The sequence below is a fragment of the Peromyscus eremicus genome, chromosome 16_21 (assembly GCF_949786415.1).
Source record: "Peromyscus eremicus chromosome 16_21, PerEre_H2_v1, whole genome shotgun sequence".
Lineage (NCBI taxonomy): Eukaryota > Metazoa > Chordata > Mammalia > Rodentia > Cricetidae > Peromyscus > Peromyscus eremicus.
The window spans coordinates 8,584,109-8,611,173 of NC_081432.1; the positions used below are offsets into that span (position 1 = coordinate 8,584,109).

The 27,065-nt window shown below is 53.2% G+C and overlaps 1 protein-coding gene across 1 annotated transcript; it reads left to right on the forward strand.

Moving 5' to 3' along the window:
* On the forward strand, positions 1-27,065 carry Pdxk (pyridoxal kinase). The gene is made up of 11 exons (XM_059282196.1): positions 1-226; positions 13,372-13,426; positions 14,164-14,268; positions 15,628-15,711; positions 17,050-17,096; positions 18,935-19,020; positions 19,933-19,978; positions 21,693-21,804; positions 22,735-22,871; positions 25,200-25,266; positions 25,480-27,065. Exons 1-11 carry the CDS (start codon positions 140-142, stop codon positions 25,590-25,592), a joined length of 939 nt encoding a protein of 312 aa, XP_059138179.1. The 5' UTR covers positions 1-139; the 3' UTR covers positions 25,593-27,065.

Sequence of the window (27,065 nt, forward strand, 5' to 3'; positions counted from 1 at the left end):
GTCAGAGGAGGCGGGCAACGCGTCCAAAACCAGCGCCTGCGCGTGCTCAAGGCAACCAGGAGCAGAGACCGAGTGTGCGGCTTGGGTAGCCGGATTCCGTGACACCACCCGAGCCACGCGCCACCACGTCCTGCCCGGCATGGAGGGCGAGTGCCGGGTGCTCTCCATCCAGAGCCATGTCGTCCGAGGCTACGTGGGCAACCGGGCGGCCATGTTCCCGCTGCAGGTACACGCTTCGCCGCTTATGTAACCCGGGCTTCTGGGGAGTCCGCTGGATCGCGGCGTAGCCTCCCCGGACCGATGACCTTGGTCCCCCCTTGCAGCCACCCTCAGTTCCCCGTTGTGAGCTGAGCGTGCTGTGGACAGAGCCTGACGCACGCAGGCGGTGGGCGTGGAGTACCCTGGGGAGCCCACAGTAGGGTGGTGCAGGTGGCACGAAGCCCCCTACTCGGCAGTGGCGCACTCCGTCCCTGCTGCTTCCGGCTGACTGGCCAGCCGTGGGCGGGGGCTCCCCGAGGCGATGAAATGCTGAGCTGGGAGGATACTGCCCTACGGAAGCGTGGACAGCCTTTTGATAGAATCGGCGGGTGATTGCTCGCTCCCTGCTGAAATCCAGGTTTTACCTCTGTCTGCCCCTGTGAGCTTGGACCTAGGAGGAGGCTAGGCCACCACTTTGGGTTCGACCACTCCTAGGGTGATCTGTCATCCACTGGGGTCGGGCTGGAACCGCCCTGTGCCTCCCGCAGGCCTGCTTCTGTCTTAAGACAACACAGTTTGCTGACTTTTGCTTTGGAAGCAACCTGTTAGTAGGGCTGTAGCCTTGTCGTCTCCCCAGAGCCTCTTTCCCATGAGGTGTGTAATGAATGAGGCTGGCTCTGATCATTTCTGGCCGGTGGTGCTCCCTGCTTGTGACCCAGTGGCCCTAGGAGGGAACCAGGCTGCAGAGGGTATTAGCATGGGGGCCAGAGACAATGTCAGGGTGATTGGCATTTACCTGCCTGGCCGGTCCAGCAGGAAGATTGGGCTGACCTGGCCAGCCAGGTGGTGGCCTCCTTCACTGTACCTCTTTGACTGGTTACTGAGTGATGTGGCAGTTCCCTGTACCCCTTCAGCTCATGTCCAGTCGATGCACTGACTCCTTGGGGACATTAAAAAGCAGCACCTGGCTACCACGATCCTTCAGGAAGGACCTGGAAGGAAGACATGTGGCCCAGGGCAGTTTCTAAGGACAATCTGAGGGCTGTCCTGAGGCAGGCATGCTTGGCAGACAAAATAGGGCAAATGGTTGTGGGTGTACAGTACAGGGTTCAAGTCCATAGGCAGAGGGCGGTTGCTGAGTTTTGAGTCCCTATTGATCGATAAGCAATTCTTCACACTCATTCTTTTTTGTTTGTTTGTTTGTTTTTCAAGACAGGGTTTCTCTGTGTAGCTTTGCACCTTTCCTGGATCTCACTCTGGCCTTGAACTCACAGAGATCCGCCTGCCTCTGCCTCCCATGTGCTGGGATTAAAGGTGTGTGCCACCTCCTCCGGCTGCTTCATGCTCTTAACTATTGCTCTCTAGGTTATGGGTGGGTAGCAAGGTCACTGAGGTGAGACTGTACTTCAGAGCAAGGGGATACAGTCACTGAAGCAGGGAAGCCGGGGAGGGTGGAGCCAGGCTGAGCTCCAAGCAGCCCCCTCACCTTGGGCAGAGGTGTGTAGGGCTCCTGAGGCCCTGTGTCCTGCGTCCCTTGCCTCTTCCACTTGGTGCTGCTCTTCCTTCCCTGGGTCCTCTGTCCCTGGCTCCCCTGGATCTCTGTCCTCTAGACTGCACCAAGGCTCAGCTGCCTCATTCAGGTGAAGACATGGTGTCCCACCTGCTCAAGAGAGGAGGCTCTTCTTAGCTCCCCTCCAGAGAGGAGCTTAAGGACCTGGGGACTCCTTCGAGGTCCCTGTTGGCATTTTGCTGCTCACCATACCTCTGTGCACCCCTGGATAGGGAGAAGCAATGAATTGGGTAGGGAGGACACGTCCAACATGGAGAGCCTTAGTGAGCACCCTTGGGGCTGGCCCTGTCCAAGTCTGTGGTGGCTGGGGCCGCCACTACCCAGTCTTTGAGCAGCTGTTCCAAGAGGAACACCCCTCAGGTCCAGAGCTGTTCTCTGTGGAGGCATGTGTGTGTGTGTGTGTGTGTGTGTGTGTGTGTGTGTGTGTGTGTGTGTTCTTACTGTATAATCTGGAGTACAAAGTCTCATTGACATGGCTGAATATGGAGATGAAAAGCTCGAAAGGGGGAGAATGTAGTCTTGGGCTGGGGTCCCGAGATTTGTCCCAGTGCTGCTCCAAGAAGGCTACAGACAGGAGCCTGGGGAGGCCTCTTGGGACTGACCCAGGTGACTAGAGGTTGTACCATCAGGTGGCTGTCCAGTCATGCCAGAGCAATGGCTGGGGAAGTTTCTGGGCCTCCCCTGTAGACCTGGCACCAAGCTGTTGATGAGCTGGCACCAGGACCTCAGAGTCCCTTGTGCTGGGCCTGGCTTGTGCCTGTGACTGGGGAGCTGCCTCCAACTTCTGCCATGTGGCACAGACCCACACACCTGGACCCATCAGCCCTGCCTCCCCAGTGCTCCCTGCAATGTCTTCTGAGCTCCTCCCTCCCCAGTCTCCCACAGGCAGCTGGGAAAATAATCCTACAAAGAGGCAGCAGAACCTTGTCCCTGTTTTCAGATTTACTTCTGGCCCCAGGCCAGGGTGTAGTGGCCAAAGGTTTCATGGGACCAGAGCCAGTAGGAGGTGGGTACCAGGCAGAATAGTTCAAAGTTTGCAGGGCAGAGGGAGGGTAAAGAAAATGGGGCCAGGCTCCTGCTCTCCCTGCTCCTCCCCCAGCTCTTTCTCACTCACCTCTGCAGCAGGGGAGGCCCTGGGAAGCTGGGGGTTTCCTGCTGTTTTGGCTCTAGACTGTAGGGTGAGCAGGGAAGGGCAGGGTGAAGTCCAGTGTGCCCTGTTGCCTGCTCCCACCTACCAGGCACCACCGTGTCTTCCCTCCTTGTTTCCTGTGGTGGAGAGGACCGAAGCCAGGGCCTTGTGCATGTTTAATACGTGCTCTTCCACTGAGCTGTGTCCCAGGCCTGTATTCTGCAAGAGTCAAGAGAGAAGAGGCAATATCTCAAGGTGTTTGTGTGTGCATCCACCCCTGTGTAGGTGTGTATACATGTAGGCATGTATATGTGAGCATGCTCAGGAATACATATATGTGCTATGGGCTTCCTGAGCCGTGTGTGTGTGTGTGTGTGTGTGTGTGTGTGTGTGTGTGTGTGTAGAATTGCTTATCCTGGCTGTGACAGAGGAGCCAATGTGACCTCTGGAGAGGCACCTCCTGCCCCGTCTCCTTACCTGTGATTGTCTCCTGGAAAAACAGTCCCTTGAGTAGCTAAATGAGGACACTGCCGAGGCACACAAGACATGGCCCACCCAGGGGCCAGTTGCTGTGAGTATTGTGAGGCCCCATGGATGGGAGCCTGCCAACCACACCCCCTCTGGGACACGAAGAGGAGTGCATCCTGGGGCAGCGTGCAGCAGGCCCTGTGGTAGAGGGACTGTAGCACAGAGTAAGGGCCGCTCTGGTGCAGTGGCCTGTAGCCGTGAACTCAGGCCACATTGTGCAACTAACTCATCTGGAGTCAGGAATGCTGTTTTGATAACCCCTGGAAGCTCAGCCACTCTTAGCTGTGTGAGCCAGATGTGAGCAGCTGACCCGCTGATGGACAAGGGGGGGGGGCAGTTCCTGGCCGGCTTGCATCTCAGTGACCCTCTGGAACCTAGGTGACCCCGTATCTGGGTTACTGAGTCTCAGAGTGACCTGGCAGCAACAAGTGCCAACAAGGTCGGCCAGTGGATGCCACCGTGAGCTCAGCACAGGCTCCTTCCTTTCGGACGTCACTGCGGCCCAGCACAGGCAGACCCCTGCAGTAGACATGGCCTTTGGCTATGCCTGCCTAGCACTGTGATCCTGGCAGTGAGTTCTGTGAGCCAGGCTGGGGGTGGCCACAGGACCTGGAGTGAGCAGGGTAGGTGGAGAGATACTTCGTGGGGTGCAGGCTGTCTAGTACCAATTTTTCATGGAAATCAGAGGGTGTGGTCTGGCTGGATTGGAAGGCTGAGCAGTGATCAGTGGTGGGAGGGATGTAGGGCCCTTGGCTGTTAGATTGCTCATGGTCACAACAGTCACAAGATGCTTGCCCGGCCTGCTTGCTGATTCCCATCTGTGAAAGAGGCTTAAGCACCAGCCCCGGGACTGGTTCTCCACAGCTGGAAACACCTGTGAGCCTCAGCCTGCCCCTCCTGTCTGTCCTTAGAAGCCTGTGGGAGAACCACATTGGAATATTCCAGAGCTCACCCACTCCCGCTGTGCTGAGTGTCTCTGCCTCCCTTGGAGCTGAGCTGAGCTATTGCTCTAAACAAGCCTCTCCTGGCTGCGTGGCTTCAGGCTGTGTGTGCCTCTTTGCTGGAGCGCTGATGATGCAGCAGTGGAGGTGGGCATGGGGCCCTGGGATGTGCACCACCTGCTCATGGCAGCCACCCCTGCATCGCACATCACTGCTGGGGCAGGGTCCTGAGGGCTGCATGAGGGACAGGAAGAGGAGCCTGTGTCTGGCAGCCATGGGCAGCAGGAAGCAGGAAAGGCAAGCTTCATGTTCCTGTTTTGGCTTTCACTTTCTGAGGTGCCAGGAGCACTCCTGTGGAGGTGTTGTTGGCCCCAGCAGTGGGAGGGAGAAGTATAACAGACTATGTCTGGGATGTTCTAACTACCCCAGGGGACATGCAGAGGCTTCTCTACAGGATGGTGCTGTCCAGTTTGCCTGGCCCCCAACCTCATCCATCAGCAGGTCAGGAAGTTCTGTCTCGCGCTGGACACTAAGATGAGAGGCAGCCCCCAGCTGTGGTTCTCAGCACCGCTGGCTCTCCGTGCCACTGCGTCTCCGGCTTTAGTTTCCAGCTCACACAGTCATCCGTTTGGTCAGCCAAACCTTCTGCCTGTGCTAGAGCTGGGTCTCCACCAAGGTTTATAGCAATGGGAGCTTTTTCTGGCATGCGTCTCAGCCGAGACATGTCTTCTGTAGTGGCGGATGCGAGTTTGCCATTGGAGGCTCAGGCACAGGATCTGGCCAGCTCAGCATTCATGCAGAACCCGTGGGAGTGTGGGGGTATCCAGAGCCTTAAGAATCCCGTGCAGGTTTCGGAAGCACCACAGCAGAGGCCAGAAGGCAACACCAGTAGCACAGGAGAGTAGCCGTTACCTGCCTGCTGAAATAAGTTAGAATGTGGGGCTGGAGAGATGGCTCAGTGGTTAGGAGCACTGACTTCTCTTGCAGAGGACCAGGTTCCACTCCAGCACCCACATGGCAGCTCACAAAGGCCTGTGATTTTATTTCCAGGGGTTTGATGCCGTCTTCTGGCCTCTGTAGGCACTGTATGTACCCGATGCAAATACATGTATGCAGACAAGAAGTCTATACACTTAAATCTGTTAGTGACTGTGTGCTCACTCTTATTCTATCCTCTACCTCAAGAGTCAAGAGAGATTCTTATTTGGCATATGTGTGTGGTATGAGATGCATGTTTGCACATTCACAAGTGCATGATACATGTGTGGACGTGCATATGTAGGCATATGCATGTGGAAGCCTGAGGGCTGCACATCCACAGGCTTTACATGGGTTCCAAGGATCCAGATCTTATTTTGTTTTGTTTTGTTTTTTCGAGACAGGGTTTCTCTGTATAGCTTTGTGCCTTTCCTGGAACTCACTCTATAGCCCAGACTGGCCTTGAACTCACAGAGATCCAACTGGCCCTGCCTCCCGAGTGCTGGGATTAAAGGCGTGTGCCACCACCACCCGGCGAGGATCCAGATCTTAATCCTCACATTTACTCGTGGTTTGTGTGGTGAGGGCTTTGTCTCCAAGCCATCTTCCCAGCCCCTCAAGACAGAGTTCAATATTTTGGAGTCTCATTGGCCATGGATAAATGAAACCATGGAAGCCACAGTGTGGATCAAAGGAAGCTGCTGCCCTCTAGGTTCAGAAGGGGAAGCTGGCCGGGCAGTGGTGGTGCACTATCATCTGGGAGGCAGCAGCAGTGGGCAGATCTGAGTTAAGGCCAGCCTGGTCTACAGAGTGAGTTCCAGGACTGCAAAAGAAAAGAGAGCAGTCAGTGGCATGGGGTGTTCAGAACTTTTTGGAGTGCAAAAGGTGGTCAGTAGCTCTATGAGCCTGGTGGGGATTCACAGAATCACAGGAGATGAGCCTTATGCCTTGGGTGCTGGTCTGTGTTCATGGCATGTGATCAGGGGTTCTGGCTTCATCCAAAAACAACAGAAAACCCTAAAATCTGGGACTTAGAGAGGCATAGTGGGATCCGTCTGGGTCAGAGGTAGAATGCACACAGTGGAGACACAGTAGTCAGTTTAGACCATTAGAGGGGTGAGAACAGACTGGTCACACAGGTCGTGAGCAGGCTGCCTTAGGGAACTCAGGCAGCTGCAGGGAGCGGGGCTTGTGGAAAGGGTGGTCTGCAGCACTTGGGAAGTGGAGACAGGAACTGAGGACTGTTGTCCTGTCCTATTGCTGTGAAGAGACACTGTGACCATGTGACCATGGCAAATCTTACAAAGGAAGGCATTTACATGGGTCTGGCTTACAGTTTCAGAGGTTTAGCCCATCTTCTTCATGGCAGACAGATGTCATGCTGGAGAAGGAGCTGAGAGTTCTGCATCTAAATCCACGGGCATCTGAAGCTTGGCATGGACTTTCTGAAACCTTTTCAAAGCCCACCCCCCAGTGACACACATCCTCCAACAAGGCCACACCTCCTAATCCTTTCAAATAGTGCCACTCCCTGGTGACCAAATATTCAAATCTATGAGCCTCTGGGGGCCAATCTTATTCTAGCCACCAGAAGGACCATCCTTGGACACACAGAAAGTTAGAGTCCAGCCTGGGCTGCATGAGACCCTGTCTCAAAAACGAACAAAATAAACAGCCAAAAAAAAAAAAAAGCCCCCAAAACCAAGGCTGCACTTTGAGGGACAGACAATTCCTCCTGCCTTCTGGACTTTTGCCTCATTCAAGTGAATCCCTTTGTTTTTATTGTTTTGAGACAGGGTCTGTCTGTGTAGTCCAGGCTAGCCTCCTACCTGCTATCCTGCCTCAGCCTCGGGTGCCCCCCTTCATGCAGCTTGTTTGTGGGTTTTTTTGGTTTTGTTTTGTTTTTACTGTGTTCTGGTGGTGTGGCATTAATGTTTAGAGCTGGTGTGGGGTGGGGAGGGCTGCTAGACAGTGCCCACTAGAGTTTCTCTAGTGTTCCCACTAGGGCTGAATGAAGCTTCTTGCTCGAGGCAGGAAGAAATAAATGGCCTCTCTCCTGTTCGGTGGCCACCATGCAGAGAGCTGTGTGTGTGAACCTTGGGCATGGACGATGGTCAAGTGTAGGTGGTTGCTTGGGAAGTGGTGAGGTTAGACCACATATCATGCCCCCCTCTGATGTAACTGTACGAGTATAGGCATTCTGAGGCAGTGGCTCTGTATAACCCTGGACTCTGCAATGTCCAATGTCGTTCCCCATCGGTTCTAGATGGCTGTCATTCACTGGGTCCTTCTAAGTGTGGCCCTGGGAGGGAGTTCACCCACTTAGAAGAGTCTCACAAGGGTGACCAAGGGCCAATGGGGCCACCCTTAGAATCCTGCCTGACATGGGACATTTGAGTGCATTTGAGTACGTGGTTTCTGTCATAGACAGATCAGCAGTTCCATCCTTATGTAGCCCAGGGTCTGGAGGCCCTGAGGGGCAGAGGTCTGTTCATGCAGAGTGACCCATGGGGCCATCATGGGAGCAGGAAGGAATCTGCCCTGCATGTTGTCAGGAGGTGAACGTTGGGAAGAAGACAGCTAGCTGTTTGTGTGTGTGTGTGTGTGTGTGTGTGTGTGTGTGTGTGTGTGTGTGTGTGGTGGGGGCATAGTCTTGAGCCCTGCTTGAGGCAAGAACTATTTTGTGGCTGGCACCCCTTGGGCTGGGGGACAAGGTGTATAGGGCTAGGGCAGACAGTAAAACCAGAGGGGTAACATCAGCAAGTGGTGACATTTGTCAGGGCAGGTACTGGGAGTGCAGAGAAGGCAAAAGGAGATTGGGGGGCAGGGGTGCCTGTCAGTATCAGCACCAGCTTTAAGAGAGAAGAGGCTGGTCATCAGAACTCAAAATCAGGGTGAAAAAGCAGAATGTGATGCTATCTGCTTGGGAGGCTGCGTTAGGAGGCTTGCTTTGAGGTGAAGGTGAGCCTGGGCTACATGACAAGACCTTGTATCAAAACCAAACACACAAATTTATTTTTTTTTTCTTTTTTTTTCTTTTTTCAAGACAGGGTTTCTCTGTGTAGCTTTGGAGCCTGTTCTGGATCTCACTTTGTAGACCAGGCTGGACTCGAACTCACAAAGATTCGCCTGGCTCTGCCTCCCAAGTGCTGGGATTAAAGGCGTGCGCTACCACTGCCTGGCTCAAACACACAAATTTAAAGAGCAAGCAGGCTGGGGAAAAGGAAACACTGGCTGATGGATGCAAAAATCAAAGTATGTGAAAGTTGCATAACAGGTCCTGCTGCCCCTAGGGAAGGAGCCATCTCTACTTAGGGAAGGAGAATGCTGGTGAGAGAGACGTGCCACCTGGCGTAAAATGAGCACCACCCAGGGGACTCAGCATGCTGCTGGAGTGGAGTCAACCAGTGGAAGCAGGCCCATTGTCTTCCACTCCGGCTCCATTCGATCCTCCTGTTGGAAGTACCTGGCCAGGAGCCACTACTTTACAGGGATGTGATCTCCAGAGTCGCAGCCATGGCCTCCCAGAAGGATAGATTTGAACTGAGAAGAGTTAAGTGACAGCAGACTCTTTCCTCTGGGGCCCAGGGCTCCCCACTTGGGAGTGAGGCCCCTGTCCTTGCCTTCACAGCTAAGGATGGCTGAGCTTGGGGCGGGGGTGACTTCTGGAAATGTTGAAACTAACATATGACACTGATTAACACAGCACTTTTGACAGTAATATTAGAAATGGAAATGCTAGCACCGGGGCTCAGCGCCATCATTGAGAAGTGGAAAATCGCGATTCCTTTTCTCAGATGTGTGCGCCAGCTCCGAAGGATTAATTATCTGCACACGCAGAAGCAGCAGGGGCAGGCAGGACAGCCTGGCAGGGTTTCCGGGACGTGTGTCATCACCACTTCCAGCCTGGCTCATCACAGTTGATTAGAATTTTAAGGGATTTGAGATGCTGGAAGCTATATTGATGCAAAGAAGTCTGGAATAGGCGAGCGAATGTGCGAGGCGCTGTTTTTTTTTTTTTTTTTTTTACCTTCCTGGATTAATACAACTGCTAATTTTTGTTGCATTGCTTCAGCGATAATGCTGGCTTAAGTTCCTTGGGATGAGCGTATGAATGCAGACCATAAGCACTTGAGCTCGATAGCTTAGCACAAAGCAAACACCGTCACACAGAGTGTGTGGCACGTGGCCAGTGCCCAGAACTCCACCCCCCTTTGCCCCAGCGCTACCCAAGGCTTGTCTCTAGCATCTGTTTCTCTCTCCTGGGCTCTCACTCCACTCTGTGTCCGTCTCTCTGTCCTATAGGCTGCCTCGCCTTGTCTGGGTGGTTCTGTAGGTGACACAGTCCACTCATCTGCCCTATCAGAAGCATCTGAGGAATGGTGTACTGTAAAGGATCGTTTTCTGGCACTCTACAGTGACTGATGTCTGTCCCCTCTGCTGTCCATGGGTCCGATTCTCGGGGCTCTTTTTTGGTCAGGTGTCCTGGAGTTCTGGTGGAGGGATTCCTCAGCTCTCTGTTTACCTTGAGGTTCTGGCAAGGGTGTTATAAAGTTTTTATACTCCTGACCTCTGTCCACTAGAGTCCAGAGTGGTTCTCAGCCTTCCTAATGCTGCAACCCTTTAATGCAGTTCCTCATGTTGTGGTGACCCCCCCACCATAAAATTACTGTAATTTTGTTACTGTTATGAATATAATGTAAATATATGATATATGACCCCTGTCCCGACCCACAGGTTGAGAACCACTGCCTGAGACTCTGGTGGGTCTCCATATATCAGCAGTAGACAGAGTCATGGCCATTGGGCCAGTCCCTCCTGAGTCCTGGACCCTTGGCTTCCACACCCTGGCAGGTCCTCTTTCTGGCCCTTCGCTCGGTGGCGTCTACATTGTGGGATATGTTTACTTGGGGTCTTGTTCAGTGGCCCTTGCCTAGCATTGCTGTAGAAGTGAGCTTTAGGGGAGACCTGGCTGGGGGACTGGAGGCCCGAACTAAGGGGACGCGCTGTTTCTAGCAACAGCCATCTGATGATTGGGGATTGAGGTACCTGAGGAGTTCAGCAAGCAAAGGAGATCCTTCTGGCAGGCAGACCACCCCGAAAGGAAAGGGGTGCTGCACAGAGGCTGCTGTTGAGGGGCCAACCTTCTGAGAGATGATGGACAACAGTGACCCGGCACGTGGGAGGAGAGGACAGTCACAGTGGTGATGGTGGCGGCAGTCCGGGCATAGTCAGCCTGGGACCGGAACTGGAGGTGGGAGGACACTGTGGGGTCAGTTCATAGTCCTGGTGGGTGTCCTGGTCCTTGTGGCCAGCCTGTAGAGAGGATCAGCACGAGGCCGAATCACATGTTCCTGCCAAGCTAAATGTAGTACCAGAACAGGGTGCTGGCCCTTTCTGAATGACCTGAGAGGACAGCACAAATCCTCTTTGACGCCCCTGCCTGTCATGGTTGAGAGTGTCTTGGCTCCAGATCAGAAAGATAGGAAATAGTTGGAATCCACAGATAGGCCCGATGTTCTGTGGGGATGGTCATGGAAGGACTGAAGGACCGCTGCTACGTTCATAGACTTGAAGCCGTCCCTTGGTTTCATAGGCTACCTCTCCAAGGAGTAGGGCCAGATTTCTGCTAGATTGGCCTCTCACCTGTCCTTAGGGGGCAGGAGTGTCTACACACACACACACACACACACACACACACACACACACACACACACACGCTGAGCACAAGGTCCTAGCGGCCTTTCCTATGTGTTGGGTGATTTGTGTGCAGCTGAAATGGCCACCTCCATGGAGGGATGCGGTGGCCACTGCAAGGCCAGGGAGGGAGCCGTGGGGTGGACCGCTGTCCTGGATCTACTTGGATGGCACTGAGAAAGAAACTGCCCGAAAGAGGCAAGTGGGTGAGGCTGAGAGGCCCGGCAGGGGCCTGAGGGTTGTCAGATGAGAGACAGGTGGTGGACTGAGGAATCTCCCTTGTCTTGAGTGCAGCGTCTGCCACCTCTGGCAGCTGACAGACTTGGAGTGCTCTGTAGAGTGTGGGTCCTCGCTGTTGAGTGTGGGGAGACAGGGAAGTGGAGGAAGTAACAGGAGAAATCACTGTGGCTCCGAGTCATGAGGGCATGGCTGTCAGTGGCTTTGGAGTTGTCCAGGCCCTCTGGACATGATAACCCTATGCTCCTTTCGCTTAGAAAGGACCTCTTATTTGTAGAAGAAGGGTGCCTGTTTGTGTGGGTGCAACTATGCCTGTGGAGGTACCGGAGATCAACTCCGAGTGCTGTTCTTCAAGAACTGTTTACCCCAGAGAGAGAGAGAGAGATCGGTTTACTTATTTGTGTCGGTGTGGTGTGTGTGTGCGAGCATGTGACCGCATCTGCGCATGTGTGCCCACCTGTATGCTCACAAAGTCCAGGGAAGAGGAGTGACTGCCCCTCTCCCTCTCTGCCTGTTCTTGTGAGGCAGGGTCTCCCTGAACCCGGCACATGTTTTCTCAGCCAGACTGGAAACCAGCAAGGCCAGTGATATTGTCTCACTGCTCCTTGGAGCTTTGATACACCTGGCTTGGGACAGTGGGTGCCGGGGTCGAAACTCTGTCTTCACGATTGCATACAGGCATTCTTAACTGAGGAACCCCTCCCTGGATTTTAAGACGGGACCTCTAGCTGACCTGAAATTCACCAGTTAGGGTGGGGTGGCTGGCCACTGAGCACCAGGAATCCTCCCCAGCACTGGAATTTTGAGCCAGCCCTGCCACACTAGGGTTTTCTTGGTTTGGTTTGATTGTATGATTGATTGATTGATTGATTGATTTTTTTTGAGACAGAGTTTCTCTGTGTAGCTTTGGAGCCTGCCCCAGAACTCACTCTACAGACCAGGCTGGCCTCAGACTCACAGAGATCCGCCTGCCTCTGCCTCCCAAGTGCTGGGATTAAAGGCGTGCGCCACCATTGCCTGGCTCCATTGGTTGGTTTTTAAGACAGGGTTTCTCTATATAGCACATGCTCTCTGGAACTCTCTCTGTAGACCAGGCTGGCCTTGAACTCAGATCTGCTTGTCTCTGCCTCCCACTTGCTCAGCTTAAAGGTGTGCACCACCATCAGTTACGCACCAGGCGTTTTATGCGGGTTCTGAGGGACTGAGTTCAGGTCCATCCTCAAGCTCGCATAGCCAGCACTTTGCCGGCTGTGTGAGCTCCCCAGCTCAGGCCTCTAATTTGAAATAAAAAGCTTTTAAACTCGGTGATCGCTTTAAGTTGACTCGGAGGTCCACAGGTGTAATTTGGCTTAGTTAGCTGCTTTGTGTGCTGGGGATGAACAGCTGCCCACACAGAGCCTCGGTCTCTGCCCAGCGTGTCTCGGGAGGCCCATTTGTCCCATCTAGATGACTCCCACGGGAGCTGTGAGAGGCCATTCAGAGCGGCAAGCTGCTCAACAAATGTGGTTGTTCCGGGGACCTCAGCCCTGACGTGGGGACCTCAGCTCTGACGTGGGGACCTCAGCCCTGATGTGGGACCTTCTTTCTCTTGTTGACATGGAGGGAAGGAGACTTTGCTAGCTGCTGTGGTAGAGGCTGAGCAGAGCTACCCCAGCTGCTCTGGGTCTTGTTCCTCAGGGGTGGGTTAGAAGACCCCGGGGACCCCTGCCCCCTATCTGGACTGACAGGGGCTTGTAGCACTTTCTTTACCACTTCCGTCAGGTGGGTCCTCAGGAGTGCCCCATGAACCCTTCAGTGAGCACCAGCAAGGGAGAGGGGTGTCTCCACCCTGGCCCTTTGGGCAGTTTTCCAGAGTGAAGGAACAAAGGAATCTCACGGTCAGGCTTGTGTGGCCCTGAAATGCAAACATCTGGCTGGTTTGGGAAGGCCTTCTGTTCCCATCCTGCGACCGTCCTGCCCAGGGGTCTGTACCCCCCAGATGGTCTCATCTGTTACTCTCCTCAAGTCAAGACTCTAGCCGTGGTTGGGACCCCTGCCCTGGGTTCTTGGGGTCACAAACAGGCACTCTCACACCTCTTGTCCTTGTCCTGCAGGTTTTGGGATTTGAGGTCGATGCCGTGAACTCTGTGCAGTTTTCCAACCACACAGGTAGGCACTTCTTCGGGTAGTAGTCATGGTGGAAGTGAGCATGGTGTGTAACCTGGCCCTGAGCAAGTAGGTGCCACCGCCTGTGGCCTGGAGATGGAACCCAGAAGTGCCACTCTGTGCAGGGTCTACCCCCATGCCATGGCTGGTCTGTGTGACCACTTCTGGAGCTGACTGGTGGGAAAACCTCTGTGCCTCAGTTTCCCTCTTGGCTAAGCTGGCAGCCAGAGCATCTCCTTTAGTAGGAGAGCTGCCCAGGTAGATCACAGGGAGTGCTGCTGTGTCCCCCTGCTGATAGCTGGTGACCTGTGTGTCTGTTTGCTTTCCACTATGGCGATACCTCAGGCTAAGGAGAGGGGTTGGGTGGTCTGCCTTCAGCTGCTTCTGTTGAATGCAGAAGTAAACAGCTGTGCGCCCTGGTGTCCCTATCCACATCTGCTGGGACACAGTTCCAAAGGGCTACCTAAGACACTGAGAGTCTGCTGCCCTGGACTGATTTGATAGAAACTAGGCATGGAAGGGTGGACACCACTGTTCAGCCCCCACAGTGTAGGAACAGGGGTGCTTCTAGGGTATTGGGATGCCACTGAGGCACTGGGCCCAGTCTGTGCCTCAGCCCCGCCCTTAGAACAGCTCACTGGGTCTCCTCAAGGGGGGTAGGTGGTTGTCATCAGCTGAGATGGTCACCAGGGAAACCTGGGGCTCCCACACCCACAGCTTAGCCTGTTTTCTTCCTGCAGGCTACGCCCATTGGAAGGGCCAAGTGCTGAACTCACAGGAACTCCATGAACTGTATGAAGGTCTCAAGATAAACAGTGTGAATAAGTACGACTACGTGCTCACTGGTGAGGGTCCCCAGGGTCCTGGTAGAGGGTCCCCAGCCTGCTGGTGACAGGTCAAGCAAAGATTCCCCTCCCTAGACTGAAGCCTGGTCCCTGCCTCTTTCTCAGGGGGTCTTGGTGTACACTAGGCACCAACACATTCTGGAGGCCGTTAGAGTCCTGCCACCCTGGGTTGATGGTGAAACACTACATGAGTTCATCTGATAACAGAAACATAAGTTCTGGTTGTATTTTCTACATTTTGAATCTGTTTACTGATTTATTGTGTTTATATGTGTCCATATCCACACAATTGCACATACACGGTTCCACAGCATGGGTGTGGAGGTATTTCCACCTTGTGGGTCCCAGAGATTAAAGATAGGTTTTTAGACATAGCAGCAAGCATTCCTGTTCAGTAAGCCATCACACTGGTCCTAATTTAGTTGGTTTTTTGTTGTTGTTTGTTTGTTTGTTTTGAGACAGGGTTTCTCTGTGTAACAGCCCTGGCTGTCCTGGAACTTGCATTGTAGACCAGGCTGGCCTCGAACTCAACCCAGTTAAAGTGCCATGTTTTACCTGGGTGTGGTGGCACACATCTTTAATCTCAACACTGAGGCAGATGGAGCTCTGTGAGTTTGAGGGCAGCCTAGTCTACATAGTGAGTTCCAGGTGAGTCAAGGCTTCATAGTGAGACCTTGCTTCCAAAAATAAATAATTAAATAACAATGTATTTATGTATTTTTATATAGGTGTTTTGTCTGCATACACATCTGCGCAACTGAAAGGGGCATTGGATCCCCTGGGACTACAGTTATAGACTGGAGTGAGCCGCCATGTAAGTGCTGGGAATTGAACTCAGGACCTCTGGAAGAGTAGCCAGTGCTCTTAATTGCTGAGCCATCTCTCCAGCCCCTGAATAAAACATTTTAGAGACGCAGAGGCTGCAGATATGGCTCAGTGGTTAAGAGCACTTACCACTCTTGCAGAGGACCCAGGGTCAGTTCTCAGCACACACATGGTAGCTCCTAACTGCCTGTAACTCCAGCTCCAGGGGATCTGACACCGTCTTCTGACCTCTAAGCACTCAGGCACACACGTGATGCACAGGCACGCACTCAGGCGCACATATAAATTAAATAGTTTTAAAAAGTGATATGTTTTGTTGAAAGTAGAAATATGCCAATTATCTGTAGTCTCGTCAGTCAAAACTCATGTCCTTGGGAGCTGCCTGTCCTCCCTGAGTACAGACTAATGGAGACCTTGTGTATTCCTTGGTCTGCCCCCAGGCCGATGCATGCGTGATGGCTCTTATTAGGGCAGATGCCCTGGTGGTCAGTGCATCCTGTTTTGAGAGGATAAACCTGGATTTTCCTTCCCAAGGTTACACAAGAGACAAGTCCTTCCTGGCCATGGTGGTGGACATCGTATGGGAGCTGAAGCAGCAGAACCCTCAGCTCGTGTACGGTAAGAGCTGGACCATGATGCCCCTTCTCCACTGTGTCCCATGCTGACCGTACCCTCAAGACAGGGACAGCTCAGCCAACTGTCTTCTGGCTTCCTCACCTCCTGTTTGGCCTTTACCTATTAGTTATTTGACTTATGGAACCTCTAAGGAGGAGTGAGTCTTGAGGGCAGGCTCAGCAGGGGAATTGAGAAGTTTGTCAGGGTGACTGTAGGGTTTCTTGTGAGGTGCATAAGAAGGGAAGGTTAAGTATGTGTTTTAAGGCCTGGGGTGCCCAAGATGTGTGAGGTCTGACCCTAAAGAGGATGTAGGTTGGGTTGATACCCCAGGCTGGGCTAAACTAGTGTATGGGGGATGGGGTGACACCATATCTAGTTTGTCTGCATGGAGAGTGGCACTATGGCTGCCAGGCAGCGCTGGGTCCATGTGCCATGGGGAGCAGCCTGAACAGCAATCTCCTGGGCATGCAGTGTGCCCTGCCCGAAAGCCAATGGCACATTGCTTTGTCCATGCAGTGGACTGTGATCCAAAGGGAATGTGCCTGAACCTGGGAAGATACCATGAAACCTGGGTTACTAGTCTCAGCCAGGCCAGGGGGGAGGGTACTATGCTAGTCCAAGTGACCTGAGGTAATGTGTCCTTGAGACGAAGGTGTGAATGATGGTAAGTTACATGTGAAATTATCCCGGGGACCTAGTTGTCTTGGATAGAGAAGTGCAAAGTGCTAGGGTACAAAATTATTCCGTGTCTCCACATGTATGTAATGTTTAAAAAGAAAATTGAGAGACTAGGGGTGTGGCTCATTGGTACAGTGCTCGCCTAGCATACACGAGGCCCTGAGGAAAGATCCCCACACCACGTAAACTGAATGTGCAGGTGTACACCTCTAATCCTAGTACTTAGAGAGTCAGAAGTTCAGGGTCATCCCATCTACATAGTGGGTTCAAAGCCAGCCAGGGCAAATTGAGAACCTGTCATCAGTTAAGGGTGTGTACTCCTCTTGCAGAAGCCACGAGTTCAGTTCCAAGCACCCACTCTGATGGCTCATAGCTGTCTGTAAACCCCACTACAGGGGATCTTCTGCCCTTTTCTGAACTCCTGGGCACCTGCACACATGGAGCATGTACATACGTGCAGGCACACACGCTGGCAGTTAGAGCAAAAGTTAGAAATGGAGGCGTGTGTGGTGTGCATGCCTGCTTTCCCAGCTACATGGGAGGCTGAGGCAGGAAGATTGGGAGTCCAAGGCTAGTCTGGGCTACACAGTGAGAAAGCAAACAGTGTGGAGGTCTGTCATTGGAAGCTATAGCAGTTGCTGACCAGATGCTGTGTCCCCACAGTGTGTGATCCCGTGATGGGCGACAAGTGGAATGGCGAAGGTTCCATGGTGAGTGTACCCACGCTGCTGTGAAACATGTGGTCTGTGCATCTGCTTTGAACCGAAGAGAAGGTCACCTTCCCGGGTAAACCCGCGTGACCCCCATACAAGGCTGAGACACCCTGTTAGGAAGTTGGTCAAATGGACTGCAGGCGTTAGGGTGTGTACCATAGACAGTCTGTCAGCCGTGGACAAGCTGTCTAATGAAGCTCCAGGTGTGGGCACTGAAGGTGACTGTCCCGAGTTTCTCCTGTTGCAAATGGTTTTTCTCAAAAGCTGGTTTGGAGGATCTTGCAGGGGAGAATTCTAGCCATTTGCCCTGGACTGCGGGACAGTACTCCTCCATCCAGGAGAGGGGTCCTTTCTGTGTAGTTTCAGGAGGGATGCATGTGAAGCAGTCAGGGAGGAAGAGGATGCCTCACCAGCCATGTCAGCCTGTCCATACTGCAGATTAGTGGTGTGAGGGATGTCACAGTCAGATCACCTTCTCATGCAAATGTTTTTCCTGTCAGTTTCCCTTATCCATTTAACAATGAGGAAGTCACTCTGAGCGCACCAGCTGTTCAAAACCGGGTGGGTCACAATCCACGAGTGAAACCGGTCCTCTGGCCGTCTCAGACACCTCAGACTGTGGAGATGGGAGCCCTCAGTTCGTGGCCTAAAGCTTCAAAGTCAGCGTTTTAACACACAGACCACCATGGCGTTTGCATCCTTTGTGGTTTTTGACTCATGTATTACTCATTGTGAATTCCCTGAGCACACCCGGCCACACACAGTCTACACCAGTGCAGGATTCACCTGGACCAGTGTCCTCTCTGCCCTGCTCTGCCAGTGGAGGCCAGTGGCAGTGACTGGACCAGGTGTCTGGTTTGCTCGGTGGCTGTCTTTTCATCTGCTTTCTCCAGTGCCTATTTTCTGGAAGGTTCCCTGCACCAGACCCCTCCTTTTTCCTGATGATGCTTTCTGCAATGTCCCCAGCCAACCTAGAGACGCTGGTGTTTGGGTCCTAAAGAGCTCTCCTTTGGGCTCAGTGTCTCTGTGGTGTGTCCTGGTTTTGATTAAATAAACTTTCCTGGAGGCCCTAGATCAGATCTCCTGCATATCAGATACTTATATTGCAATTCATAACAGTAGCAAAATTACAGTTATGAAGCAGCAGTGATAATAATTTTATGGCTGGGGTCACCACATCATGAGGAACTATATTAAAACGTTGCAGCCTATGGAAAGTTGAGAACCACTGGCCAGATTCAAGATAATGTGTTAGGTTCAAACAAGCAGAAAGTTTGTAGCTCACATGATGAGTTTTATATTCTATATTTGTGTAGAGGGTCAAAGCCAGGGCTTCTAATGTGCCAGCCAAATGCACTACCACTGGTATGTGTTCCATTCACCAAACTCAGTTGTATAAGGGCCTTTTTGGATGTCACGGTCAGAACCAAGTCTAGGGGTTGGGCTGTGCAAGTGGTCCCATCTATTCTTAGCTCTTCTTCAGTTTATTCCAGCCCCAGCCCCAGGACTCAGGCTACCAAGCCAGGTGTCCCAGCCCAGCTGGCAGGTCCTGAGGGCCGGAGGCTGCTCCAGTCATCCTCTGCAGTCCTGTGTCTTAGCTCCCTACTTACCCTCCTCCCTCTGGTTGTGGTGAGCTGAGGCCTTCCCCTCCTGCCCCAGGCACTTCTCTTACTTGGTGACACCCTTCTGTGTCCCTGTCCCTGTGGGTCCTCAGCTGTCTACTTTTCCTGGTGAGGATGCCAGGTCTCCCTACAGGATTTGGGCTTTGGGAGCATTCCTCTCCTGGGTTCTTCTTCCATGTGAGTGATCTCCTTCTTTGTCTCTGTGCTCTCCAGTACGTCCCCCAGGACCTCCTTCCCGTGTACAGGGAGAAAGTAGTGCCCGTGGCAGACATCATCACTCCCAACCAGTTTGAGGCTGAGTAAGTAACTACACAGTCAGAAGGACCAGATGCCCTGGTGAGCCCTGCACTGTCTTCTCATGAGCTCCAGCAGCCCCACATCTGCCCTCTCGGGTCCCTAGGTGTCCCTTAGAAAGCCTGGCCTGCCCTAGACTGATCATGTCACCCTTGCCCCTGTAAACATGTAGCCCCGTCCCCACAGTGTTCCCATGGCCTCTAAGGTAACGACAGTGCTCTTTCTCTCTGGTGTTTGGTCCATGATAGTGTTGGCTCACAGTATCTCCCTGCTAGCAAGATGCTCCAAGGAGAGAAAGACGGGGTGGCACCTGTCCAGCTCCTGTGGCTGGGAATGCCCCAGGTGGAACTGCAGGCCACAGACCTCTCTCAGAGCTCAGAGCACATGGCCCCTGATTAGCTGAAGAGTCAGTTTCTAAGAAACCTGCCAGTTACCCAGACTTGCAGGGCGCAGGCCTCTCTGTCCCATGAGCAGGGTCCTGCAATCCTTGGATGCAAGCACTGGTGGGCGTTTTGAGATGGAGTAGCTGAGGGCCCCAGCCCTGGGCCCTTCTCAAGTAAGGGATGGCATCCCTTTGAGGCTCCTGTGCTGTCAGAAGGCTGAAGCAGGTGTGTGGGTTGTGCTGGTCATTGTGGCCCTGAGTTCCACGCACATTGGTTCCCTGACTGCTGTGCTGAGAGACACTGTTTCTCTCTGTTGTCACCTAAAGGCATCCACCACAGTTTGGAACCTCACCATGTATGTGAGTTTCCTTATAACACATTTCACTCTTGACCTTCCCCACTCTTCCGTGTGTGTCTCTGCCTCCCCTGGTTCCTATGGCCAGTAGAAGCTGTGATGGCCTCTTGTGGGGATGTAGGTCAGTGGCCGGGATGGCTGTACTGTAGGGACTGGCTCACATTTCATCTGTGTTTCAGGTTGCTGAGTGGCAGAAAAATCCACAGCGAGGAAGAGGCACTGGAGGTAAGGAGAACTTCACACATAACCCTGTTCACGGGGAAGGAGACCTTCACATACGTCCTTGTTCACACATTCATGGGGAAGGACATGGGCACCTAAGAGATACTGACCTCTGACCTTAGATGTGGGGAGCACCCCAGCCTTTGTCATTGACCAGTACCTCTGTCAATTCTATGCTCAGTCCACCATGTGTCCGTGTCTGTGACCTGAATCTGCCATACCAAAGCATCCTCTCACAGCCGGAGTGTGAAAGCCCCAAAATCAGTTGGGGGCAGGGTGCACTCCCTCTGAGGCCCCCAGGAGGTCCTTCCTGTCACCTCTAGCTCCTTTTGCTCTGGGTTAAGGTATGAGCTCATGGCCTAACTGCCTCATGACACAGCCATGCCCCTCTGTCGTTTTTTTTTTTATAAAACAGCAATTCACATCCTTTTAAGACATTGTGGTGCACTCCACTCAACTATGGCCTCAGATTATTGCCAAGTAGAATTCCGCTTTGAGGAATTGGGGGTTAGGACATCAATATATCTATTCTCTAGTCAGTCCAGGGCAGTCACCACTGTAATGTGTGCCTACTGGGGGCTGGGCACTGTGTAAGCTCTGGGCACAATCTTCCTATTGAGCCCCATTGCCCACTGTGTGCCAGCCTCATGTGTCTCCTTCATGGCCCAACGTTGCTCTGATGACCTTCAATTCACAACATTCAGGCAGCAGGCATGAATGAGCCACCCAGAAGCTCCTCTCTGGCCCTGTGACCTGTGTGTTCACAGGGTTGATATGCATCTTTTCTTTCGTAAGATTTATTTGTTTGTATCTTTATGTGAATGTTTTTCCTCTATGGATCTGTACATCATGTCTATGCCTGGTATTCTCAGAGCCAGAAGAGGGTATCAGATTCCTTGGAAGTGAAGTTAAGGACAGTTGAGAGCCGCCATGTAGGTGCTGGTAACTGACCCTGAGTCATCTGAAAGAGTAGCCAGTGCCTTTAACTACTGGGCCGTCTCTCCAGCCCCAGGATAGACATCTTCTGTGCCACACCCAAGCAGTCCCATCCACCAGGGTTGCTATTCCATCTATCCCCTGTGGCCTTGGAGACCACAGAGTGTGTGTAGTATATAACTCCATGAATGTCGTCTCCTACTGTGAGCGGGCACTGGTGCCTAGGTTCACCTCTTGAGCCACTTGCATAAGTACCCATGAATGTTTCCTGTTAGCACTGCAGTGCAGACAGGAGCATCCATCAGGTTTGAGGAAATTACGCCAGCTTGAGCAGGAGAATCTCTGTGAGTTCAAGACCAACCTGGTCTACAAACCAATTTCAGGTCAGCCAGAGTTATATAGTATGACCCTGCCTCAATAAATAAAACAAACAGCAAAAAGAAAGACAAGCCAGCTTGGAGAGGAGCTTGCTTCTCACTGGTGGATCTGACTAGCTTCCCAGTTCCTAAGGACTTGGTGCGGGGACCCCCAGGTTTTCCCACACTTCCAGACTCTGAACTCTCAATGGCCCTGGCAGAAAGTGGCAGACCACAGGCTTGGCCATGCGTGTGCAGTGTTCCAGGTGCTCTGGAAGCCCATTAAGCATGCTGGTCACGCCTGGCTGCTTGAGGTCTGATTGCAGAGGACGGTGGCCGACCGGGGTCTGTCCCCTTGAGAAGCATGGCTGTCAGGAAGAGGCACCGTGGCTGCATGTGCTGACACTCTCCCTTGCTGCTTGCAGGTGATGGACATGCTACACTGCATGGGTCCTGACACAGTGGTCATCACCAGCTCTGACCTGCCCTCCCCACAGGGCAGTGACTACCTGATCGCACTGGGCAGCCAGAGGATGCGTAAGTGCCTGTTCCACCTGCCCCTGCATGCTCCTGGGTCCATCTGTTTCCGTAGCCCATGGCTTCCAGGCCCCAGAGACTATTTGGGGCTCGGTAGGAGGGAGATTATGACTTGGTCAGCAAGTGGCTAGTACCTCTTGCCCCTCAGGAGAGTAGACAGAAGGCAGCTTCAGGACAGAGCTCTGTGGAGTGGGGGGAGTAGATGGGCACTGGGACATGAGCAGGCTCACCCACCCCATGCTCAGGGATCCATGCTGTGCTGGAACCACCAGGTTCTCATATCTGGTGAGCTACCCCGCACCGGTGCCTTATGCCAGAGGCCAGCTGAGTCCGGCTTCTGTGGCCCAGGTGTCTATGGGGAGTAGGTTTCTGCTGGACTCGGTGACTGGTTATACACACAGCACATGAGTTAATTGTGTTTGAACAGTGTCACAATGGCACTGAAACCTGAGTCACAGGCTGACAGTTCACATCCACTGACTCCAGGGAGGGTTCTGGATGCACAAGGGCATGGGGATGTGCACCTGAATGCTCCTGGGCCACAACACACACACGTACACACACACACACACACACACACACACACACACACACACACACACACACACAAACAGTGCATCCACGCAGTTCCTTGCACTCTGAGTGTGTAAAGGCCATGTTAGTTTCAGCTTCTAAGGGTCCAGGGTTTCACTCCCCTTTGGGACAGTGGTGGCAGTGGGGGTCAGTATGATAGCCCACACTGAGTCCTAGAGCTCCTGAAGGAAGCCACACCACATCTGTATGACCACTCCCAAGGAGAGAAAGTGCTGACATTCTTGTCACTCCAGAAGTGGGGACAAGTTGGGCTGACAGGTTCCCACTGCAGGAGTGACTCTTGTCTAGCTGAGACGTCTCAGACCCAGTGACCTGGCTTATGTCCCCCCTCCCCAGGGAAGCCTGATGGCTCCACAGTGGCCCAACGCATCCGGATGGAGATGCGCAAAGTAGACGCTGTCTTTGTGGGCACTGGGGACCTCTTCGCTGCCATGCTTCTGGCGTGGACACACAAGCACCCAGACAATCTGAAGGTCAGTTGTCCATGTTGCTCCTCTACACAACTACCTCTGTGCTTCCGGTGGGAAAATAGGTTAATGTGGTCCAAACAGGGTAGGGAGATGGGGGTGGGGGGGAAGAAACCAGGTTTAGTGGGAGCCTGGGCCTGTGCACCCGCCCAAGGGTTTGTGAGAGGTACAGCAGACTATGGACTCAGGAACCCACTGTCCCTGCCATGCTTATGCCAACTTGACACATACACCAGAGGTATCTGAAAGGAGGGAACCTCAATTTTTTTTTCTTGGTTTTTCAAGACAGGGTTTCTCTGTGTGGTTTTGGTGCCTGTCCTGGATCTCGCTCTGTAGACCAGGCTGGCCTCGAACTCACAGAGATCCTCCTGGCTCTACCTCCCAAGTGCTGGGATTAAAGGCAAGCACTGCTGCCACCACCCAGCAGGCATTTTCTTAATTAGTGATTGATAGGAGAGAGCCCAGCCCACTGTGGGTGGTGCCATCCCTGGTCTGAGGGTCTATAAGAGAGCAGGCTGAGCAAGCCACCAGGAACAAGCCAGTAAGCAGCACTCCTCCGTGCTCTCTGCATTAGCTCCTGCCTCCAGGTTCCTGCCCTGTGTGAGCTCTTGTCCTGACTTCCTTCAGTGATGAACAGTGATATGAAAGTGGAAACTGAATAAGCCCTTTCATCCCCAAGCTGATTCGACTGACACACTGGGCGATATTCTGAGCATAGGAAACCCCAAAGCCCTACCCCACAGTGACAGACTTCCTCCAACAAAGCCATACATACTCCAACAAAGCCACACCTCCTAATACTGCCACTCCTTGTGAGATTATGGGGGACAGTTACATTCAAACTACCGCTGTGGCAGAACACTTTCCTAGCACATACAGGGCCTGGGTTCCATCCCAGCAGAGCAAACACAAAAGAAAAAGAATGCAAAGTTGGAAGGACCCCTCCCCCAGTGGAGACTGACCCTGCCTGCAGACTGCTACCCACAGCCTCGATGTCCCTCACTGTGTGCCAGGGTTGCACAGCTGGGTGAGGGCTGCCTTCCTTTAGACTGGAGGCAGGAGAGAAAGGCTGTCACCTAGGAGAGACAGTTGGATGTGGGGACCTGGAAGTGGGTTTCCTGGTGCTGTCCCACAGTCCACTCCAACCCGCTCTGACCTGTCTCTGGCTCCTTGACACAGGTTCCCATGTGTCAAGTCCCCTGAAAACTCTGAATTTAATCTAGAAGGCTCACTCCCTTTTCCCTCCACTGACTCTCCAGCCCCTGCCTCCCTCGGGTGCAGGCCAAGCCAGACTTGCCCTGTGTAATTGGCAGCAGTGGGGGGTTCCCTTTGTGCAGGGCAGCAGAAACTTGCCAGCTGGCCCTCAGAGGAGCCTCACAGAGCAGCTCCCAAGCCAAGTCCTGGATCAGCCAACCCATGTAGGGACGGAAGAGTATCTGGGTACCTGCTGAGTCCCCCAGGCCTCTGGCCTTGAGAGTTGCGGGTGGCCGTGCTAACCCTTATAGAGTCTTTAAAACTAATTACTCAGCCGGGCGGTGGTGGCGCACGCCTTTAATCCCAGCACTCAGGAGGCAGAGCCAGGCTGATCTCTGTGAGTTCGAGGCCAGCCTGGGCTACCAAGTGAGTTCCAGGAGAGGCGCAAAGCTACACAGAGAAACCCTGTCTCGGAAAAAAAACAAAAACAAACAAACAACAACAAAAAAAACAACTAATTACTCCCAGGGATTCTGTTCAGCACGTGCAGTGTGCCAGGTGTGCACAGTATTGACAGGCCCCAAGCTGCTCTCCCTTCCCAGTCATCCACCCCAAAGTGGAGACTCTAATAGTGTCTGCTTGGCTCTCTCTCCATGACTGTAACAAAATACCTTAGACAGTTTATGAAGACGAAAGGTTTCTTTCCACTCACGGTTCAGAGGTGTCTATCCATGGTGAGAGGGCCTTGTTGCTTAAGCCCTGTGGCTGTGCATCCTGGTGGGATCCAGGAAGCAAGAGGAAGGAGAAAATGAAATTAGATACTATCCCCTTCCAGGAGCCACCCCCCAAGGACCTAAGGACCTGGCGCCAGGCCTCACTTCCAGAAGCTGTCCTGTCCTCCAGTAGCACCTCAGGCAAAGAGCCTAGCCTCTAGCATGGGCTTTAGGGGACACTCCAGATACAGGCTAGTGCAGATGCATCTCTGTGGGGGGCTGTTATGCAGTCAGCCCCATGGGGACCCAGCTGTGTCCAGTGACAGTGTGAGCCAACTTCCTGGTGACTGGGGCAGCTGCTGCTTGTCCTCTGGACAGGGGTGCTCAGCCCAGGTAGGCCAAGGCGGTGTCTCTGTCCTCTCCGCAGGTGGCCTGTGAGAAAACTGTGTCTGCCATGCAACACGTGCTGCAGAGGACCATCCGGTGTGCAAAAGGTACCTGTCTTGGTGCTCTGCCTTTCCTGTAGATGGTCCCTGTCTGGAGGTGGGCAGGAGGGAGGGGAGAGCTCTCCCTTCAGCCTCTGCTTCCTGCTGCCTGTTAGAAGTGGGGCAGCAGGGGGCGGTGTGGAGCAGCAGCTCCAGTGTGGGGGGGAGGAGGGATGCCTGAGGCTGCATCCCACCAGCTCTAACCTTGCCTGTGTTCCTCAGCTCAAGCAGGAGAAGGAAAGAAGCCCAGCCCGGCTCAGCTGGAGCTGAGGATGGTCCAGAGCAAAAAGGACATCGAGGACCCCGAGATTGTGGTGCAGGCCACGGTGCTGTGAGGGCCGTGCATTCGCCCCGACACACCGAGTGCCGGGGTCTCTGTTTTCATCCCCGTGAAAGCTGTAACGTCTGCCTTAGAGCCATGACTGACACTTGACATTTTATTCCTTCCTGAGGGTCGGGTCTCATCCGGTCTCAATGGTAAAAATGTGCCATCATGTTTTTTTAAAAAAATAATAATAACAAAAGCCGTCGCAGAAATATGTGACTCAGAAACATGGCCCCTTCTCCTCCCCCAAGGCTATGGGCCTACTGACTGTGTCTTGTTGACTCATAGGTGTTTGGAAGGCAGGTGGAATAGGCAAGCCTGCTGCCTGTGGACCCTTCTGTTGGTCACAGGCTGCCGTTGCCCCCAGATTCCTGATTGTGATTGGACTAGGCCTGTGGTGGCACTACTTTTAAATTGGGTTAAGTCTTAACCATGGCATCTGGAAGAATTATGCCAAATATCTTCATTGCCGTTTGGGTCTTACCCTTGTTCCTGCACCAGAGTTTCTGTGTGTGTCTCTGCTGCTCTTTGTGTCTCCGAGGATGTCACACTTACACAGCTGTGGGACTTTGGGAAGGTTTTATATCCTCATGCTTGGGTAGGCACACAAGCATGTAGTCACTGTGACAGGGACCCTTAAAGGGCCCCGAACATTCCAGGGGATCTGCAAGCCTCCTGGGGGTCTGCAGGATCTCCTATAACTTGGGAGCAACTTCTGGGAAACTGACCAACCTAGGGGTCGGCTGCTGAGCCTAAGGTGGCTTGGGAAGTTCAGGGAAGGATGCCACCCTGGGTTCTTGTGGGAGCTCACCCAGCGCTGTGGTCCTCAGTTGGCACTGCACATGCCATGTGCTGCTGGGGACAGCACATTGCTGCAGCCATGTTTGCACAGACAGAAGGAGAGGCGGCCGTGGCATGTGCCCCCGGTGGCATACTTAACTGCAGGCTCCTCCCTCCATTTCTGTACTCTGTGCCCAGCACTCACTGAGGGGCAAGAGGCCCTTATGTGAAGCCAGCTCACGCTCTGCCTCCTTGGAAGTCCTGCTCCTAGGGGGAGCGTATGGGCACTGTGGGTGCAGGGCCATCTCTTAGACCCTTGCAGGAGACTGTGACAAGTTCCATTTCCATTGCTCAAATGTGGCTTTCCCGACTGTACATCTTGGAATTTGGGGTCCCTGAGTCCTAGCTGTGAGTGGGGCTGTCCATTTTGATTGACCTTTATCTCAGCATCCACCCATTTCCCTATACCTCAGTTCTTGAGATTTGCCTCTTCTGAGAAGCCACAGCCTAAGGAGCAATGGGAGACTGGGAGAGGTGGGGACCACATTGTGACCCCCAGGGGCATAGGTTCTCCAGGGGTGCCTGGCTGCCACCCATAGGTGAACCTCAGAGTGCCACACCCTACCTTAACATAGTCCAGTGTTCCCCTTCCCCAGTTAAAATGCCCTAGATGGAGGAGACACCGGTCCACGTGGACTTGCAC

Excerpts from the sequence above, each read along its gene's own strand:
- Pdxk (XM_059282196.1), top strand. The coding sequence starts at position 140 with ATGGAGGGCGAGTGCCGGGTGCTCTCCATCCAGAGCCATGTCGTCCGA. Across the intron at positions 19,021-19,932 it reads CCCAACCAGTTTGAGGCTGA|GTTGCTGAGTGGCAGAAAAA; the intron begins GTAAGTAACTAC and ends TCTGTGTTTCAG. Across the intron at positions 22,872-25,199 it reads AGCACCCAGACAATCTGAAG|GTGGCCTGTGAGAAAACTGT; the intron begins GTCAGTTGTCCA and ends TCCTCTCCGCAG.